Source organism: Larus michahellis, chromosome 7 (assembly GCF_964199755.1).
Source record: "Larus michahellis chromosome 7, bLarMic1.1, whole genome shotgun sequence".
Taxonomy (NCBI): domain Eukaryota; kingdom Metazoa; phylum Chordata; class Aves; order Charadriiformes; family Laridae; genus Larus; species Larus michahellis.
The window spans coordinates 38,576,015-38,596,543 of record NC_133902.1 but is presented as its reverse complement, the minus strand read 5'-3'; the positions used below and the strand labels follow the sequence as shown (position 1 = coordinate 38,596,543).

The 20,529-nt window shown below is 55.8% G+C and overlaps 1 protein-coding gene across 1 annotated transcript in view; it reads left to right on the top strand.

Annotated features, from left to right (window-relative positions):
- The first annotated feature begins 7,832 nt into the window (after nucleotides 1-7,832).
- Nucleotides 7,833-20,529, top strand: part of COL18A1 (collagen type XVIII alpha 1 chain) — a 41,745-nt gene continuing 29,048 nt past the window's right edge. Inside the window, exons 1-2 of the mRNA XM_074594774.1 lie at nucleotides 7,833-7,889; nucleotides 8,392-8,459. Coding sequence (XP_074450875.1) covers nucleotides 7,879-7,889; nucleotides 8,392-8,459 — 79 coding nt within the window. The 5' untranslated portion in view covers nucleotides 7,833-7,878. The remainder of the gene's footprint in view (nucleotides 7,890-8,391; nucleotides 8,460-20,529) is intronic.

Below are 20,529 nucleotides of genomic sequence, written 5' to 3'. Positions count from 1 at the left end.
ACGCTTCTGAAAATGCCAGCAGGAAAATAAATAGCATAACTGCAATAAATAGGGAAGGCAAATCAGATCCTCTGGAGTGCCAGGAGAACAGCCAGCACATCTGGCAACAGGGCAAGGGCAAACCTACAAATGCCCCCACACCAACACCAGATACCTAAAGCCAGATACTTAGGGATATTAGGGGAGGCTGTAATAAAGGGACACTTCAGCTACCCATTTGTGGACTGAATCAAAGTGTCAAGGGACAAGATGTAAGGATAAAACCTTTGAATGCGGTACATGGTGTCATCCCCTCAGAAGCAGCCTGAGAACCACCAGGAGAAGATGCTTTTCGGGATCTGCTCTTGCACAGCACATGGGGCTGAGCTTGGTAGGGTCTAGTCCCGCTGTGGTACCACTTGGTTTTATTTTTAGGGTAAGGAAGAACAAGCTAAATAAATCCAGCACATGATTATTTGATGTCAAGACAAGAGACCATGTAAAAATGAGGAAATGTGTCAAAAAAGAAAAAAACAGGCCAATCCCAAACCTCTCAACAGTGTGATCCAGAAAGCCAGAAGCCTCCCAGCTGCCTGGAGGCTGCAGAAAAACACCTTATTAAGAGCCTCAGTAAAACATGGAACAAACAGCAAATAGGGCAATCCTGTACAACCCCTGCACAGCTGATAGGAAAGAGCTGGGGCCACAGGAAAAAGGTTGATGCTGAAGAACAGGTCTGACGAAAGAACAGGAAAGCTGAAAAAACGCAGCAAGTCAGATACAAATGGGGAAGCAAGAGGGCTAGGAGCAGGCTCGAGGACTGTCCTGCCAAATGTGCTCAAACTAGTGGTGAACAGCTCAGCACATCTACTGCAGGAACCAGGAGGTGAGCAGGGTGCACAGGGACTGGACAGCCACAGTGGATGGGTCTTTGCCCTGAGGGTATTTCCACCCCCACTCATCCCAGCTCATTTTTTTTCCCAGACAGGCAGAAGGGGCTCAAAAGTTGGAATAGAAATCCTGGTGGAGTCATCCTGGAGAGACAAGCTAAATGTCAGTCACTCCTGGGCAGCCCAGGGGTGGCCAGCACCAGCTGGCCAGAAAGGGATAGGGCACATTTACTGTCAGCAGGCTCATGGTCAGGTCCTAGTGCTACCCTCTGCAAGTGGCTCGAGGATCCTCGAGCATGGGGATCCTCACAGGAGCAATCCTTCCTGGTGGCCAGACCCCCTCCCAGGCTGCTCAGTGCATTCCGGCATGGGGAACTGAGACAGAACCTCAGGGCATGCGGCTGCTGAGCAGCCTGGGACGGTCTGGTCCCCCGCAGAGCCAGCCAGCACAAGCTCCTCTGTGGGGAGCTGGGAATTTCCTCTTCTCAGGGAGGAAAAAACTCCTATTTTGAGTCTTGCTGGAGCAAAGGACTTTGATTCCTTTTGTTTTCTTTTTTTTTCCAACTGAGTCAAAGTTGACTGTTCCTCTCCAGGGGAGATGCTGAGTGGAATCAGGGAGAGAGGAGGTGACAGCCTCAGGGCTGCTGGGAAATTCCCCAAGGAAGCAGCATTGCCACATGGCAGGACCTTCAGTTTTTGGGGCGTTACCTCCACACAGGGAAAATGCAGGCATGCTTCACCACCAACACAGCATCCCCAGGGCCCCGCTGTTCCCTCCTTGAGCCACCACCCGGTACTGTGACCTGTATCCTCCTGCCTGCATCCCACTCCCCATGCCTGAGCCACAGACAGCCATGACTTACAGCCTGTCAGCATTGTGCCTGGCAAGCCGGTCGTGATGCTTACAGGGCTCTCCCCAAAATGGCAGCATTGGTTCAGACCCATTACTGTGCCAGATCTGGTGCTCTCCTGGAGACCTGGTCTTGCCTGGCCCAATTTCAAGGCTCTCCCTTGAGCAAGCACCTGTCTGTCAATACGGGAAGGAGGAGGAACATGCTCTTTTTCTCATGTTAAAAATAAAGTACTTTTCAAGAGGTCTCTCTGAAAGGGCTAGGGAAGAGAAGCAGGAATCCAGATGAGTTTGCTTGTTCTGGGCTGCTGGCCCTGGGTCACACTGAGCAGGGCAAGCGGACATTGATTTGAACTGAACTGCACTTTCTGGGGAAAATGTGGAACTGGGTGTGTGAGCAGAGCATGCTGGGGCACCATGCCCATGGGCAAGAGGAAGGAGAGCCCAGGGAACCCATCTCAGCCAGAAGCTGGAGGCTGCGGGTGGCCCTCACCAGCTGCAGAAGGGACATGGAGGGGCTGGAGCTGGCAACCAGGGTGTCCCAGTGTGGGAGGACTCCTCCCTTGCATGAGCAATTCAGGCATCACAGCCGATCAGGGCGTTTGAGGGAAGGCTTTGGGAACTCTCCCAGCCTTGCTGGATTTGGCAGAGCTGCAGTCAGCCAAAGCTCCCAGTGAGCTCCAGCCCTGCAGAGGGATGGGGGCTTTGGGCAGGGCTCACAGTGGGAAGGGACAGAGGGGGACATGGTGTCCTCCCCTGGGTGGGCGATGGGAGCACAGGCTGGCACACAACTCCACAGGCAGTGAGAAGAGGTGCTGCTGGGGAATGCCATGAGCCTGGCCACTCTCTGTGGGCTGGTCCCCTGGTACTCTCATGGTGCTTGTAGTCATTGCATCAGGGATATTGGCAGGGTCTTCAAGGGTCTTTAGGACCTGCTTATGACTACAAATTTCTCTCCTCCATTTCTAGCTGGTCCTATCGACCTCCCCATCCTACCCTGGCAGCAAGCACCGTGGCTGGGGACAGAAACACCTGCTGGGATCTGCTCTAAGCCTCTCTCTGCTGAGCCTCAGAGAGTGCCCCCAAATCTGGTGTTGCAGGCTGCGATGACTAGCAGCTCAGCATCCAGCTTGCCCACCAGCTCTATGACCGTGTAGCCCTCCATCATCCCCCCTTTCCACCCCCTCCTCCCCTCCCAGAGCCCCTGCCGGGTGGTCTTGCCCTCTCAGGCAGCTGCTCCATCATCCCCTTCATCATTGCAGATGTTCCTCACACCAGCTCCACCAGGTCCCTCTTAAGCTATAGGGGACCAGATCTGCACCTTGTACCTGGCATATGGATGCATCAAGGTTTCACACAGCTCCAGAGCTCTACCCTTCTTATCTTCCACTTGCTGTGTATGAGCATGACTGCGCAGTGAGAAGGGAAACAAGTGCCATTTCCCACAGCCAGCCAAGAGGCAGAGACCCAAGGGTGAGCCGTCGGAATGAGGCATGCGAGAAGCATCCGCCTTGTCCCCTTTCCCATGAAATGCTTCTCGTGGTCCTTCGTCTAATGTGTGCTGAAGTATTCATTTTCCCCTGGAGTGAATGAGTCATGGAGAAGCTGGGAGGGAGGAGAGGCTGCCGGGACACCCCAGGTGCTTGTGTCTGGTGAGGAGGCTGCACAGGAGAGAGCAAGCACTGCCCAGGGGTGCAGGGAGAGAGCAGGAAGGATGCATGTGGTCTGGGGGTCTGGGACTAGCTCTCTCCCTGCTGACACTGCATGGGGCTCCCCAGCCCTAGGATAGGAAGGGGGATCCCTCCTCTGGTCCCCCGCCTCGTTCCCCTGGGTGGAGGTTACTGTGCGTATCAGTGGTATCTCTGCTGAATTAGCGGCTGTGTATCTGCCAGCTCCAGAGCAAATATTCTTGCTTACGCTTCTCTCTCGTGTGTTGCTCGGCTATTTTATTGCCGATATCCAGCTTGGGGATGGGCCAGGCCATCTCCATTACATTGCATCTCTAACAGACGAGAGCTCTCCACAGCACATGGCCCAGGGAGAGAGGCAGTGGCTCTGGGATGTGGCCATGGCTGGGGTCTCCTGCCCAGGCAGCTCTGTGTGAGGGGCTCTGGTCTCTGCGGTGGTGGGGGGACTGTGACACGTAATGTGGGGGCCTGCAGACAGGAGTCTGTTCTGTCCCTGCTGAGGTAGGAGGTGATGGCATGGCTCACCTCCCTGCTGAGCCACAGCAATCTGCAGTGTCCCATCTTCCTTGCCTCTGTGGGAGGGATGCAGGTGAGCTCCAGATCCTAGAGGATTTCTGCTACTGGCTAGGCTCCCGGCCGCCCCCATAACACCTCCTTCTGCCCTCTGCAGCCCCTTGCTAATGCGTTTGCCAGACCTGGCTGCTGGGGCCAGGCGCAATGCTGATACGCTCCCAACCTCCCAGCACCCCATCCTGGCTTAGCTAATCGCTTGCCTATATGGGCGGGTAACGTGCTCCCCACTCAGCCCAGCTCTTGTGCTTGCCAGCTTTCCTTGTTGGGGGAATATCTGGATTTCCAATTATTCCCACTCCTTGCCTGTGTTCCTTGGGTCCTTCCCAAACGCCCACCTTCATGGCCTGTGTGTGCTTCACCTCCGGAAAGGAGGGATGCCTTTCACAGACCAAGATACTGTTGCATCATCCCTTGCCATATCCTCACTGAAGGGAGGGCATGGTTCTGCCCTTTGCAGCGGACATCCCTCCTGGATCACCTCGTCCACTGCTGCCCTGGCGGGTTGAGGCCATCAGTGGACACAGGCTTCTGAGCCAGACCAACGAATGTGGCAGAGAGATGCAAAACCGGCTGGTGCTAGGGGTCCTGAGCACTCACACCCAGGGGCTGAAGCTGGGAGAAGGTAGCTTTAACACAAACAAATGGCACATCAAAGTGGCAGGACTGGCGACAGTCACCACTTGGGGATTGTCACAGTTAGGATAGCCCTGCCTGACGGTGGTTTTCTGCTCCCTCCCTTGCTGCAGCCTTTGTTTTTCTGCACAGACACTTGCCAAATATTGTCCTTTGCCTTCTTGTCCCTTATTGCCCCCTTGGCCCCTGTCCTATGTCTCCTGCTGCTCCCCAGCCTCCTCACTAAGCCCCCTGTGGAAAAGCATGGTGGCAGAAGGACTAAGCCCCCTGCCCGCATCCCACCTACAAGTCCCAGGAGCATCGCAAGGCAACCGTGCATAAGCAACTGTTTTTCAGCAGTGGCAACAGTTCATGGTGTCTGCTGGTACCCCCACTGCTCCCACAGCACATGGGTCACATCTCCTCAGGCCACCCAGCAGCCTGGAGACACACTGCCCTTCACAGAACATGGACAGCCATCACGGCGAAGCCACTTTGGGAGGGGGATGTAGATGCAGGCCATGTGTTCCAGCCCTGGAGCCACTGACAGAGATGTGCCTGGGCCACAAGGCCAGCATTTCCAACCCCTCCCCTCTGCCCAAAGGAGGGAAAAACAGGCCAGTCATCCTGTAGGATTGCCAGGATGACATTTTTTTGGCCTCTGCACTGTCCCAGCCGCTGAGCTGCCAGGGGCTGTGTGCTGGGAGTTGGGGCAGCCCCTCTGTCCCCACACTGAGGTGCCCCTGCCCAGGGCCACTCGGCAGCATGGGACAAGCAGCCACAGGATGCAGCCGGAAGGGAGCGGGTGGGAGCCAGGCACAGGGGTGGAGGACAGCGGGACCCTGGAGGAGCCGTGCAGAGATGAAAAATGCCAAAGCTTTGCTGGAACTTGAAGCCTGGGGGACAGAAGGGCCTTTTTTGGCTGGGCTTTGGGAAGTCATGGCTGTGAGCGGCTGAGCCACCATCAGAGCACTGCTGGTTTCCATTTGGTCGGTTTTCGAAAGAGCTGCCTCCCCGGCAGCATGTCCCCCCCGCGGTGGGCAGTGTCTGTTTGCTTGGGAAAAGATGATCCTCATTAGCTGTCCTTCGTGGCTCTCGAACTTTAAAGCACAGCGGGAAGAAATTTTACGATGGGAAATTGCCCTGGTGTCAGCCAGGCACTTTGCACGGAGGTCTGCTGGAGGGAGACGGCTCTGCAGTGGTGGGGCGGCACTGGGGTAGAGACCTGCTGGCAGGCACAGGAAAGGCAGGAGCATGGGCAAAGGGTGATGTGCTATGTCTCTCCCAGGCAAACAAGCCCAGCAGGAGCTGGGGGAGCATGGCCAGGCCAGGTGGAGCCCAGAGGTGCAGAGAGGAGGAAGTCAGGGCTGTAAAGCAGCTCCACGTTCACCTGCGCCTTGGCACTCACAGCGCCCAGTGGTAACACCTCTGCTCTCAGTGAAGCACCAGCTGTGTCAGTGTGTGGGAAGGTCTGGGCAGGCAGTCAGGGGAGCTCCGACCAGGTTTGCACCTCCTGGCCTGTGTGGCACAGATAACAATAGGAAGGGCCAGCACCATGTTTCCCTGCTGAGCTAAAGCAATGCCCTGAGCAGGCGGCCAGAGCTGCCCATGGCCTCTCCCACCCTGTGGGAGCATTTACCCACCCGCTCTCATCAAGCCCATTAAAAGTCAGCTTGCTTTGAAGTTACCGCCACTATCAGGGAGGATCATTTTCTGTTTTCAAGGAGATTTTTCCAAGCACTGTCCTTGCCCCAGGACTCTCCTCACACTTGCTACATGGTCTCCAGGCCCAGTGCCGTTGTGACTCCTCCTGCAGCCCATCCACCCCTCTGAAAACCCTGCACGAAATGGCAGCCCGGTGACTCAGGGCTGCCACGTGTTGCCTTTTGTGCAGCTCAGGTACTCCGGCAACACACATCAGCGTCTACCTGGAGGAAAGGAATCCAGCTGCGAGAGAAGAAAGGGGCGGTAAATCAGTCAGCATCCAGCTGGGAAAGTGTAAATTTAACAGTCGTGACTGCATGAAATCATTCTGCACCCAAACAAAAGGCAGCTTTGGTGTCTATTCATTGCCCCCAGACTGGGGTCGTGCCGAGGGGATGCCTGCCTTTGGCTCCTTGGTGCAAGGCGCGGTTAAAAGATTTATAGCTAAAAGACGGATAGTGATAGCGTGCACCTCTGCAAGCATGCAGCCGAGCAGCTGGATGTCATGGTTTATTCTGCTAGATCCAAACTGTGGCTTAGACTAAACACTGACTCTGCCATCAGTGAATCACTTCTAGATCCCCTGGAAGTTTCCAGGGCTTGGATTTCAGAAGCTTGCTGCCGCAGGGCACTAAAATGCTGCAGAAGACAAAGCAAGGTGTGGCAGGTTTTGTGGGGATTATCCTGCCCTCCACTGGGCTGGGGCTGGAGGGAGATGAAAGCTGGGGTAAGGGGAGGAGGGGGCTGGGGCTGGAGGGAGATGAAAGCTGGGGTGAGGGGGGGAGGTGAAAGTGGGCAGCAGTGCCAGCTGCACAGGAGAGGTGAGGTGAGGTGTGCTGGTGCCCGGGATCTGGCACCCCAGCCCCCTGGCAAGGGCTGTCCTGGGAGTGTGCCCAGGGTCCCCAAGGCCCTTCATCCTGCCAGGCTGGGCCAGGTTCATTGCACGAACAGCCAGAGCGGCAAGGGAGGCTTGTGGGGTTCCCAAGCCCCCCACATGCAGCTGGGGAGAGCAAGGGGCCTCTGGGGTAGAGAAGGGCCCAGGAGAGGAGGACATGGGGTGCCCGGATGGAAGCACCCTTCCCTGCTTGGTGCACCCAGGGCTTGGACAGGGGTGAGGAGAGGGAATAAGCTCAGCTCACTGATTCACTCCCTGCCTCAAGACCAGGCCTGGCCTGTGAGTCAAAACCCATGCGCTTGGTGGAGCAGGCGATGCCAGGGCAGGTGCAGGCTGCCAGTGCCCCTTGGGGGTGAGGGTGCTCCCCAGCACCCCAGGGAGAAGATGCTTCTCGGAGAGAGGATGCTCCTTGGGGAACCGCGCTGTGCCCTCCGCACACCGGGGGCTGGCGCAGGGCCCGTACACCCCGGGGTTGTCCCCGATCCCCTCCCGGCTGCAGGAGTCCAGAGGCGGTGCAAGCCCCGGGACCTGGGGCTGGGGGCGGGCTGAGCTGCGGCCCCGGCGCGCCCGCTCTGCCGCCAGCCTGGGGCGGGCCGCCCCTCCCCTCCCCGTCCCTCCCCTCCCCTCCCCGCCTCCCAGGCCGTGCCGAGCCGAGCCGAGCCGCACTGCCGGCATCGAGAGGGCACCATGAGCCCAGGGTGAGCCGCGGGGCCGGGGGGTTGCGGGCGCCAGGGCTGGGGCGCACCGGGGCACCGGTAGCACGAGGACCCCGGAGCAGCGGGGGCTGGCGTGCACCGGGACCCCGTAGCCGCCAGGGCTTGCCGGGCACCGATACCGCGGGAGCGCTGACGCCGCCAGAGCTGGGGGGCAGCGGTGTACTGTGCGGGGGGGGACTCCGGGGGCAGGGGTACCGTGGGGACACTGAAGCTGGCCGGGCTAGGGCGCACCGCTGTGCCGTGGAAACCCCAGAGGCACCGGCACTGGTACCGCGGGGACCCCGGAGCCAACGGGTTTGGGGTTCACCGAGACTCCGGTGCAACGGTGTCGCTGAAGCTGGGGAGCCCCGGTATACGGTGGGGACCCCCGAGCTGCCCGGGCGCCCTGGGGCCACACTGGCCCGGCCGGAGGCTGCCGACCGGGGGACACGACACGCCGGAGCCGGCGGGAGGGTGGGTAACGTCTTGCTCTCTCTTCCCGCAGGTGTCCCCCGCGGCGGCTGCTGCTTGGGCTCTTTGTCCTGCTGGTCCCCACCGCTTCCCAGGAGCCGGGTAACGTGCGTGGGATGCTAAGGGGGGGTGGGGGGTATCCCTGCTGCCGTGCCTGGGGTCCTGCACCCCCTCCCTGTCCTGAAGGCCCTTGTCCCCTGGGTGCAATGTGGATGGAGTCCTGCTCCCCAGCAGGCATGGAGTTGTGCCTTCCCTCACGCCAAATGCTGCGCCCAGTCCGTGTTCCCCAAAGAGAAGGGTGATGGGGGGATTTTCCCCCCATGCACCCTTTCAATGGCTATGTCCTTTGTGGCTGCTGAAGGTGGCAGGGTTGGGGTCGTATGGGCCCCATCTCATCAACAGGGCACTGGGGGAGGATGCTGGGGGAGCACTGTGCTGGGCAATCCTTGAGAGAGATACCTGGCTGCAGTGCGCTTGGTGGCTTTACTGGGATGAGAGTGGTTTGTCTGGATTGCTCTGATTGTGAGACAGACAGGATGGCGTTATCCCAAAGTGGCCGTGCTCCATGTGTTAGCGGTTTCTGCCATGCCTGCAGAAGTCCTCCCAGTGCCTGCGCATCCTTGGAAGCATTTTGAGCAGTAGGAAGCCTCGAGCATGTGCCCCAGGGATACAACACCTCCCACGCCACTCACTGGCTTTCCCCTGCCTTCGGATTTCTGTGAAACAATCCACTCCTCTGGCTCTCAAGCAGCTTGTGCCCCAGGAGAGGGGAATTTGGTGCTGACTCAGCTTTCCAGCGCTTCTTTCCCCATGGGGCACGTGAGCCAGTTCTCCCACTGCCTGAGTGCACTAGCTGCCTGTTTTCCTGGTGAACTTTACCTCCCCGCCGGGGAAGCTTCCTCCTGGCTGCCAGGCCAGTTGAAAGCCCTCCTCCCCCTGGTTTTTGGATGTGTGCCCGGTGTGAGGCAGCAGAGAGAGCCGTGGCTGACACAGGGAGCCCCCAACCCTGCTTGCAGCCCAGGAACCCTGTTTGCCAAAGCAGCTGAGCTGCAAGTGGTGATCCAAAACCGGATGAGGGTGACTGTTCTCCAGGGTGATGTTCTGGTTGTCTTCTGCTTGCGCTGAGTGTTGTCAGCTCGCCAGCGTGTTATAAGGTGTGGCTCATGTCCCTCCATCCTCCTAGGCTGGGCAAGACGTATTGGTAAGTGGCTGCCCCAGGTACAAGTGAGCTGGGAGTCAGACAGGTGCTGGGCTGTGAAATCGGTGGATTATTTACGGGAGCAAGGCTTCATGTCATCTAGGAACAGCTCGGGTTCAGCTGTGCAAAGGCTGGGTCATGTCGTGGAGGGGAAGAGAGTGGTCTGGGCAGTGGGGCTGCCCAGCACTCCCAGAGCATGTCTGGGAACACTTGGAGAAGCTCTCAAAGCGCCCCAGGCTGGGTTTGTGACGCCACTTTCTGTGGCGTGGGTGCCTCCCCAGGGACCTTGGGAACAAAGTTCCCCTTGGAGGTTTTCAGAGATGGGAACGTCATTCCTATGTGAAATCCTGAATTGACTATTTTAGGTCCCTGGAGACTGTCCAGCACAGCCGAACTGAGCTGGAGGGCCAGGAGCTGGTTTAACAGTGGTTATTCAGAGCTATTCGTGCCCTTCCCACCCCCCTCTCCACTGGCATCTCAGCTCCCGGAATGGCATTGGGCGCACAGGGCTGGCTGGGACCCTTTGTCGAGCTGAAGCTGGATCCTCTCCACCTTTGAGTAGCCATGCCAGGTAACCCAAGGAGGTTTCACGTGACACACATAGGGGTTAAATGTTGGGGGAGCACCGCCGGCGCTGGTCACCTGTGGCAGGGAGGTGCCCGTTTCACCCAGCCGACTTGGCTGTCTCCCAAAGGCAGGCTGTGAATCGGGTTTTAAAAGAATTTGCAGGAGGGTTGGTGTGGCTTTTTTTTCTTTCTTTTTTTCTTTTTTTTTTTTTTTTCCCCCTTCCCTTGGTTCAATGTCCAAGGACTGCAGGGCCTGTTCTGCCAGCGCTGCTTTGTGATGGCTCCTGGGGAATGTTTGCTCTGAAGGCTGTCCTGGTATGGAGATAACCTTTCTGTTTATCTGCCTGCCTTAAAAATTTGGGGGCTTAGCTGACTGGAGCTGGTCTTACCTCTTATCCTCCAGATCTCTGGGATTCCTCAGCAAGGGCATGTGGCTGTACAGGGAAAGGGAATGAGGGTGCTGCTGTGGGACTGGTTTTGAGAGTGTGGGGGAACTGGGGCACATGTGGGTATATGGGTGTCCCCTATGCACAGGGCAGCAGCCCAGGCTGTGCTGAACGCTGGGGAAATCCCCACTCCCAGGAGGGTGGACAACCTTGGGACAGGTCACTGGAGATGGGAGATGCCCACCACTAGGGGTTTACAAAGCTGGCCAGGGTTGCCCCAATCTGATGGTGGAGACAGCCTGACTTCATTCATCTTCTCTCATGCTGAGTTTCTCTGCCTCAGTTTGGGGCTGGGATGGGCTGGTACATCAAGGTCTTGGCTGGTGATGATGAGGAGGATGCAGGCAGCACCTGGGAAGCCAAGCTGCCTCCTTCTGCTATTAAATATAGCAGGTGCCAGAGCTGCTTGCTGCTGGTGTAGAGGCTTGTGCTTGATTTTATTTCCATCTTCAATGGCTTGTCGATCTCAATGGCTGGGATTCCTTGCAAGCACGTGCCTTTAAAGATGAAACAGGTGCCGTGCAAAGCGATTTACAGCCTGTGACATAACTGCTTTGGCATCAGCGCCTGGGGATTTTTGACAGGTGGATCAGAGCTTTTGCAAATATTATTTTAAGAATTTCTCCTAAAGACTAGGAGAAGGGCTCTGGAGAACTGGCCCTGGGATGGGCTGGAGCAACTGAGGAGGATGCTGTGCTTGGGAGGCCCTGTGGGCTCTTCATCTCCTTATCAACTGGCAGGACTTCTGTTTGCAAAACCTTATCTGGGCTGCTGCTCTCTCCTGTGGGAGCTGGTGGGGAGGGAGAGTTGCCCCGGGCTGCTGGCAGCTGGAAGAGGCCAAGCCTGTGGATATCTCTCTGCAGCACTGCTGGATGCTCCCAGGGCTCCTGGTTCATCTTCTGGCAGATGGATCCTATCCCATCCCAAGGAGGAGGCAGCAGAGATGAAGTGGCCCCACTCAGATGGCACTTTGGGGTTGGAAACTCAGTTTAATAAAAGACTGAGTAGTCCTGCGTGGCAGGCGGGATTTTTCTTCACTTCCCTTGATGCAAGTAACCTTTTCAAGCCCTGCTCCTAATTTTCTCAGTGGTTTTGCAGCTCCGTACTTGGATTCAGTCTGTTCCCAGCATCCTTCGCCCAGAGCTCCAACGTGATTTTGAGTTTCCATGTGGGGAAAAGGAGCTCAGCCCATGTCTCCCCTGGCCCGAGGCAGCCATGGGTGCCTGGGAGCTTCTCACTGGTGTGCATCTCCAGGAAGACAGAGCGCCGAGCTCTTTTTCCCTGTGGCACCTGGATGATCCCTGACACATACTACCAGATCCTGGAGAACTGGGGTTTCTGCTCTGAATATCAGCCTCTTTGTGACACCGCTTCTTATTTATTTTGGCCTGCATCTGGAATAACCTCTTCTTACAGTGTTTATGTCAATATGATTCGGGTGCTGTTAAATAGCAAACCTGAGCACGTGGATAAGGCAGAGAAACACATTTTGTAATCCCATTTCAAGCTTTATTGCATGGTTTAAAAAAAATACCCAAGCAGATAACTGTTCTGCTGGGAAACAGTTTTTTCTCTAGTTGGAGGGTGTCACCACTTCTTTTTTAGGAGGCAGGAGTGTGTGGAGCAGGGAGCGAGCATGGAGGGTGAGGACTGATCTGAAGCTGCATCCTCCCATGAGTGTGGAGCCTGCAGAGGATGCTGACGACCTGGGCACATGGGCGACATGGCCGCCATTGTTTGCAAATCAGTCTCCTGGGCAGCCCGAGGGTTGTCTGGAGGAGCTGAGGTCTGTCCTCAGCCCTTCAGGATGGGAGGGCTGTTCTCACCCCAGGTTGTGCCGTGGGATGCCACTGTTGCATCCACCGGCACATCTGGGGCTTGTGGCAGTGGCTCTGGGAGGAAGCTCCCAGGCACATGCAGCAACCTGCTTTTCTACGCCAAACCAAGGCGAGTCACCCCCGTGTGTCTGAAATCTTACTAATTTGTCCACTCTCGCTTTATCATAGAATAACAAAATGGTTTGGGTTGGAAGGGACCTCTGAAAATCACCTTGTTCAACCCCCCCTGCCATGGGCGGGGACATCTTGCACTAGATCAGGTTGCTCAAAGTCCCGTCCAACCTGATCATGAACACTTTCAGTGATGGGGCATCCACAGCTTCTCTAGGCAACCTGTTCCTGTGTCTCGCCACCCTTACCATAAAAAAATTTTTTTTCATTATGTCCAGTTTAAACCTACCATCTTTGTTTAAAACCATTGCCCCATGTACCACAGGCCTTGCTAAAAGGTCTTTCTTATAAGCTCCCTTTATATGTTGAAAGGCCACAATAAGGTCTCCCTAGAGCCTTCTCTTCTCCAGGCTGAACAACCCTAACTCTCTCAGCCTTTCCTCACAGGAGAGGTGTTCCAGTTCTTGAATCATTTTTGTGGCCCTCCTTTGGACCCGCTCCAACAGGTCCATGTCCTTCTTGTGCTGAGGAGTACGGTGCTCCAGGTGGGGTCTCACAAGAGCAGAGTAGAGGGGGAGAATGACCTCCCTTGTCCTGCAGGCCATGCTTTCTACCTGCTCCCGCTCTGTTTTGTGGTCTTGGTTTACGTTACTCAGCCATGGACATACCCCCTTCCTTCTGAGCGCTGCCTGGAGAATGGAGATCTGGAGTTCCCATTGACCAGCCACATGGGAAGCCCTGTGGTCCATGCTGGTGTACAATTCAACAGGGTATCCTTCCTTGGAGTCCTCATATTTCTCACCTGGGATCCCTCCCAGTGCCTTGGGCCTCACTGGTCTCCTGTGGCTGTGATAGACAGGCATCCACCATAACCAGCTCAGTAGGGCCCAAGCAACCCTCCAGTTCCACAAGGTCCCTGTTTAGCCAGGAAAGTTGTACCAGGGAGGTGGGATCAAGGAGAGGTACTTGCCCTGTGTCTGGAGAGCAGAGGGAGAAGATCCTCCGTCCACAGGCAACCGTCCCATGTTTTTCTAGCTAATGATTCCCTGCCTCAGGACATGGTCTGAGCTTGGGGCTGCTTTGCAGAGGGTGATGTCTCTGAGAGCATGCATGGAGAGAGGGAGCTGGAGAAGAAGGAGGAGGCTTGGAGCCATGTGAACTACTCAGGTGGGGCTGGCAAGGGCTGCTGCACAGCTTTGCTGGTGAGGGTTTGCCTGCATCTTGCGGCTTTTGCTGTTGTCAGATGTGCGTGGTGCTGGCTTCTCTGGTCTGCAGCAACTGTTAGGGATGATGGTCTAAGCCCTGAAATAACAATCCCAGTGAGTGCACTCTGTCTCATCCAAACTCTGATAGTTTACCAAGAAAAGAATTAATTCTGGCATTTCAGTAGAGAGTTCAAAGTGCTGAAGGAGACGTCTGGGATTAAGTATCGGATGTATATCAGCAGCCCAGAGGTATGGGATTAATAAAGCATTTTAACGATCCTCTAGCGTATCTGATGACATTTGAGAAAGCGTTGGAGATTAATCCTTTCCAAGAGCATCCTGTGCATCTCTGGCTGTGTATGCAGCCTGGAGGCAGCATCTTCTGTGACTGATGGGAGGACCAGTGCTGGGCTCCACCTCACCCCATCACTCCATCTTTTCTGTGCCATCAGTGGGGTGCTCTCACTGGCTGTCCTGTCCTCCAGCCACATTCCTCATACCTTCAGTACCAATGTGTGTGGAGCAGCAGTGCTGCTGCCCTCTGGGAAGATGTGCCGTGTCTTGCTGAGAGCAGGTGCTCAGAGGAGACACTGATGGGTGGGAGGTGGTGGAGAAGAAACCTGCAACAGTGTTGGCTAATGCTACATTGCCTTGGATATCGGGGAGTGGGAGAAAGTCCCTGACTTTGTGTATGGAGGAAAGTATGTGGTAGCAGCACATGTGTGGCTTTTGGCTTTTAATGTGGGATTTGATTAGCGTAGAGAGCTTTTTGCCAAAGATATAATTGAAGCAAGGAGCTGAACGGGATTAGAAAACGGTTTGGACATGTGTACAGCTAATGGGGGCTTCCAGCGTTGCCTTAATGTGGATTTGGAGCCACTGGGAGAAACATGAGAGTGGAGACTGCGGGCATGGGGAGAGCTGCAGAGGGCTTGAGGGCAAAAATGGGTCATGTTGGGTGAGAGTGGAGAGGGAAGGATGCAGTGGGGGAAAAAACAACAGAACCTGTGAAACTTGTGGCTAGTACACTCTGTTTGTCCAGATTTGGGTTAATGCAGAGTTGCTTAGATGCTTGTGAGGCTCTCTTCTGGGTTTGGAAAGCTTGGCTCTGCTATTAACAAGTGAGAAGCCTTCATTAAAGAGAAAGCCATTGGGTATCTTGTTGCAATGTTGCAGCCTGATGTCCTGCATCCCTCCCTGTCACCAGGAGCAGGGTTGCCTGTGGGGTGAGTGGCGGCTCTGCAGCACAGCTGATGGGTTGCCTCAGCAGTGCTGGGCACGTTTGCCAGCTCTGCCCATGTAAATGCACATCTTTCAGCGTGTTCTCTGTTTCTCAGCTCAATTTCCTTCCCCACTGGCATGGTGGGCTAAAAAACCTCCACGGCCTTGAGGCATGAGAACAGTTAATAACCCCTTTGGGCGTGAAGGGATGGTTCCCGCAAGCCAAAGGTGGAGTGGCTATGGCCTCCCAGCAAGTGCTGGGAGCTAGGAGGGAGCAGGAACCTCCCTGCCCCAGGGCTGTGGGATGGGGCTGCTTTGGGGTCAAGGCTCTGGAGACTTACTGTCCTCCCGGCTCTGACCGCCATGCTGTTTGGCAGGAGCATCCTCAGCGCTGGGGGCTTTTTCAGCGAGCAACATCTGGTCCGGAACATCCCGTGTCTGCTCGTTTTCAGTTTAAAAGGTTGCTTTTGTGGAATTTTTATTGCTTTTTTTGGCATCGCCTCCCAACCATCTTCTAAGATGGAAATTGGTTATTAGTGGATTTTATTGTATTTTTATTTGATTCCCAAGCTCAATCTGCTGGTTTCCTCCTCCTGGGGGACTGGAAGATCTGGCTGTTCCTCTGACCCTGTCCCCAGGTTGTGGGAGTCTGTTCAAACAGCCTGGGGCAGGAATAGCAGCCAGGGCACCTGGATTCTGCAGCTTGCCAGCCCAGCATCACCATCTCCATGCTCTTCCCACCATCACTGCTAGCATAAATCTCCATCAGCCTGGCAGCTCTTGAAGCTATCTCTGATTTTTTAATTCGTAAGTAAGCCACCTGCCTCCCCTCCAGTAAATGCTGTAGTCAATCAATTTCTTTTTTTTTTTTTCCACCCTCTTCGTTAGTCTGTAACTTAATTGAGTCAGGGATTGTTGACTTTTGGATAAACAGCACCTTTTGATAACCCCAGATAAGCTGGCAGTGCTTGCTGGCTGCGCCCGTGTGGTGGATGGTGGCCTGGGTCCCATCCACTTTCCTTCCAGCACTGCGGTGTTCCCAGTTGAGGCAGTGCCGCACCAGCATGCATCTCCCAGGGAGGCAGATCAAGAAGGACCATGTTTGATGGGTGCTACAGGCTTCGGCCATCACTCCTGCTGGTGTGTCCCAGGCTGCTGCTCACAAATCAGGGGCTCTGTGTTTGTTCTGGTTTACAATAGGCTGTAATTAATTAAATGGGTGATGATGTAAAATCGTCAAAAGCCAGGGGATCTCCCTGGTGCCAATGTGGGACCTGTACCTCCAATGAGATGGATGGTGCTGGGGTGTTGCATGTTCTGCTGTGCCTGCCAGCAGTGGGATTAGCAGGGTCCCCAGGGAAGGCATGATGTGGACCCCTCTTCTAAACACCTATGGTCCAGGTTGTAGGGGTGATGTATGCAAGTCAGGGTGGCAAGGAACCCACCAGTGTGTTATGGTGAAGGTGAAATAACATCTTGTCTTGCTCTAAACCAGCTCCCCAGCATGAAAAGGCAACATTTTGGCTTGATCCTTCCCCTCTGACCCTGGACTGCTCTCCAGAGGGGCCAGGACCCTCACCTGGGGGAAACCTCAGCATGGGACTGGGTGCAGATGGAGTCCCTGGGTTCAGCCTTGGTGGTGAGTGCTCGCACAGCCAGCATGGGGGATGACAGCCACTCCTGAGGTCCCTCCCCAAACCCCAGCACGGGGTTATCTCCCCTCTCCCTCCTGGGGAGTTCATCTAGGACACGTGCCTGCTCTCAGCATCAACCCCAGGGATGGGTTATCTGTAGCTGCTGTCCCTCCTTCTGTTTGGGCAGGGGGCTGTACTGTGCCAAGGGGACAGGCTTGCCTAGACCCAGGACCCATGGGTGACACAGAGCCCTGAGACACCTTGCGTTACCCTCTTGCTGATGTCAGCATCTCCCCAGCTGGGTCCTGAAACAGGAGAAGGGCTAGTAGTGGCTACTCTCCCACGTGCCAGGACTGTGAGCCTTCAATCCAGCATTCATTAGCGCCTGCTTGTGATTAATAACCACTTGCCTCACTTACGAGATGAATTAGTGCTCTGCTATTGAGCACTGGGTCGTTTGCCCTGGGGAGAGGACAGGCGCTCTCAGAGCCAGGAGGCCCAGTGTGTTGTAAGAAGATTACCACCTGCTGCATCACAAGCAGGGATTCCCTCCCCAGAGCCCAGCACGGAGTGCACAGCATGCACAGCACGGCATTGCCCTCCTGGGAGATGCAGGCACTAGCGAGCCTGCCTGTGAGGCCTGATCTGGCACAGGCACGGACCCAATCGCCCAGCTCCCCACAGCCTTATTGAGGGAGGTGAACCCTTTCAGAGAGTGTCCTGCTCATCTCTCCACATGCAGCCTGAAGACAGCATCTTCTGTGATGGATGGGAGGCCGGTGCTGGGCTCTGCTTCACCCCACAGCTCCATCTGTTCTCTTCTGTCTGTGGGGTGCTCTCACCAGTTGTCCTGTCCTCCAGCCACACTCTCCATCCCCTGGGTACCAGCGTGCGTGTGGTGGCAGTGCAGCTGCCCTTTGGGAAGATCTGCCTCATCTTGTTGAGAACCGGTGCTCAGAGGAGGCACTGATGGGTGGGAGGTGGTGTGGAAGAGATCTGCAATGATTTCAGCTGGTACTAAATCCCCTTGAATATTGGTGAGTGGGAGAAAGTCCCAGCCCCGTGCATTGTGGGTGGAGGAAGGTGTGTAGCACAGCACATGCATGTTTTTTGACTTTTAGTGTAGGACTTGATTAAGCAGTTGTTATTTCTGCAACTGCTTTGGGGATACCTGCACCTGGGCCTTGCTGTTATATCTCTGTGTGGGGATGAGCCCTGTGCTCCAGCCCCTAAGGGCATCCTTGGGGCACAGGGAAGCCGGGGCTGGCTCCTCAGGAGTGAGTGCCACAGCCCTGTGGTGAGCCTGGAAAGCGACGGTCGTGACGATCACAAGGCCACTCCTGGCAGAAGGCTGAGTTGTCCCCATGCATCCCCATCCTGTGACCGCGCTCAGGCTGCCAAAGGCTTGGGAGGGCTGGAGGCCAGGCCAGGGGTTTAGTCTCCGGATAGCTTTTTGCAGGGACGACTTGCATCGAGTGATGCCCCTGGTGTAAGGGACAGTGGCACTGTCAGAGCAAGCTGCTGTCGACTGGGTGACCCATCCTGGATTTCCTTGGGGTGAGTGGCAAAAGGGAAAGCTGTGGGTTTTAGGTTTTGGCATCAGGAAGAGAAAAAGCCTGGAGGGAGGTTTCTAACCTCTTCCCACCAGGTAACCAGGGCATCATCTGATAAAAATGTGGATTTTATTTAACAAGCCATTGCGTCTTTTTGGTGGGGAGATTCAGACATCAGGCCATGAAGGTGGAGGATGTGGGGGAGTCACAGCATCCCCCCTGTGTGTGGTACCCAGTGGGCTGGTATGGGCTCTCCATCACTCAGCAAGGCAGGAGGTGGAAGAAGTTCAGGGTGTGGCATATGCTGTGGCCACCTGATGGCTTGAACAAGGACGCTGCTTCCCGAGATCAGTGTTTGATCTCACAGGGACTGTCCAGGGCTGGGCAGGAGATTGTGATACCTGTAATTACCTGTAATGCGGTACTCTCCCAGCCACGATGTGGAAGGGTGGTGGTCCCTGCAGGGTCCAATCCAGTGTTGGAGCTCAGGGGCAGAGACATTGCTCCCTGCTAGACTGCAGCAACAATGCCCAAGGAGACTGGTCTCCTCATGGCATCCTGCAAGGCTGGAATGCTGCCCTGGGTCCAGCCAGCAACGGCCGCCGCTGACATTGGTGGCTCCTTCCCCACTTTCTCCTCCTTGGGCTCAGCCGAAAGAGTTAATGAAACCATTTGAGAGGGGCCCCCTGAGGCAACTGCTGGAGGTAATAATCTTCTTTCGGCTCTTTTTTCTTTTCCCCTGCTAATTGCGGAGTTGACATCGTCCCCTCTCATGAAAGGCTCTTTTGTTGGCTGGGTTGCTGGGCAAAGCCCGGGCTTGGCAGCAGGTTGCAAGACCCGGGTCTGTCTCCTGCACATCCCTCTCCAGCAGCAGGTAGTGAAATGGCTCTTTCAGCGACAGCAATGTTCCTCCCTCCCTGGCTCCCATCTACAAAAAAACCTCACCTCCTCCTTTTAGCCAACGGCGCCTGATTTTTCGCCCCGGTTCCACCTCGCAAGCGGAGGGAAAGGTCAGCCAGTCTAGACGCTAATCCGTCAAGTGTTGTATTTCTTTGCCCGTGGGTGTCCTAGCAACAGGATTAATGCAGCGGTGTAAGGCGGACATTGGCTGGGTCCCTCTTCATCCTGGGCCGGTGGTCCGGATGCGTGCCGCTCTGCCTGGCCGGGCAGGGGGAAGAGGTGGGCTGGGCTCCGGGGACAGTCCTGGCCCCACTCCCTGCGCCTGCCTGCAGCTCTGCTGGCAACCCCCGGTGGTTGGCTTTGGTCCAGCGGCACAGAAATTTGGGGAACGGGTGATAAAACAAGCTCATGGATGTTTTGGCTAACTAGCGAGCGTCCATCCAGGGATGGGTGGGTCATTGGTGAAGCATCTCTGCCTCCCCTACTGACATCACGCCTGATTTCGGGAGTGCACTGGGGGGATGCTCCATGGCCACGTACAGCCCACCTGATCACACCAGCTTGGCCACAACCACACCGGGACCTTGGGACAGCCTGTGTCACTGTAACTCTGACTCTCATGGTGGAAACTGGTCTCCCAGTATGTCCCCAGTGCTCTGGCTGTGCGAATAGCCTGTTGCTGTTAAGCTACTGGTATCTCTCTGGCCTCAGGGTGTTGCTGATGTGCTTTGGACTGATAAGCTGCAGTTGCATGAACACCAGTAAAAAACACTTTGCTTGGGCAGGGAGTAAAATTGTTTCCCATTTCTTTCATTTTACTGTTTAATCTTTTTATCACACTGTTGCTGTTCAATCTTTTGATTACCCCAGTTTTCTTCTGAGCGTTGCTGGCGATGCTTCGCCACCTGTGCTGGGGTTCAGGGGCGCAGCCAGTGCCAGCATTTGGCACCTGAACATCCAATGGGTGGTACCCCAGTGAGTACCGCAGAGTTTTGGTGGGCGCCGCCCGGCCGGCATTCAGAGGCCCCGCACACACGCAGTGCGGAGGCATGGGGCAGCTGCCTGCTGATAACATTGTCCCATTTTAATCTTTTAAGCCCTTCCTCTGCTTTCCCTATGGCCCCTTCTGAGCGTTCTCCTGCCCTCTCTTCCTTGCAGAGGGGCTGGTGAGCATTTCCCCCACAAGCTGTGCAAGCCTTCGTCCCTTCCTTGCTACTCCCCCCATCCTGTGGCATGCCTATAGCCCTGAAAAGGTGGGTGCAAAGCAAACTCCTTCAGCCAAAAGCAGTTTAAAGAGCAAAATCTGAATTTAATCTTTGCCCTGCAGCTGTGTTGCTGCTCTGACCGACGAAGTGATGGAGAGGAGCCAGGTACCAACACAGACTCGGGAGCTCCTCCAGTTTTCAGCATCCTTAAAAGCGGGGTGCTGGTGCAGTGGTGGGGTTCATCCCTTGAGGCGCTGGAGCCTCCATGCTCCAGCTGCTGACTTTCCGCCCTGCA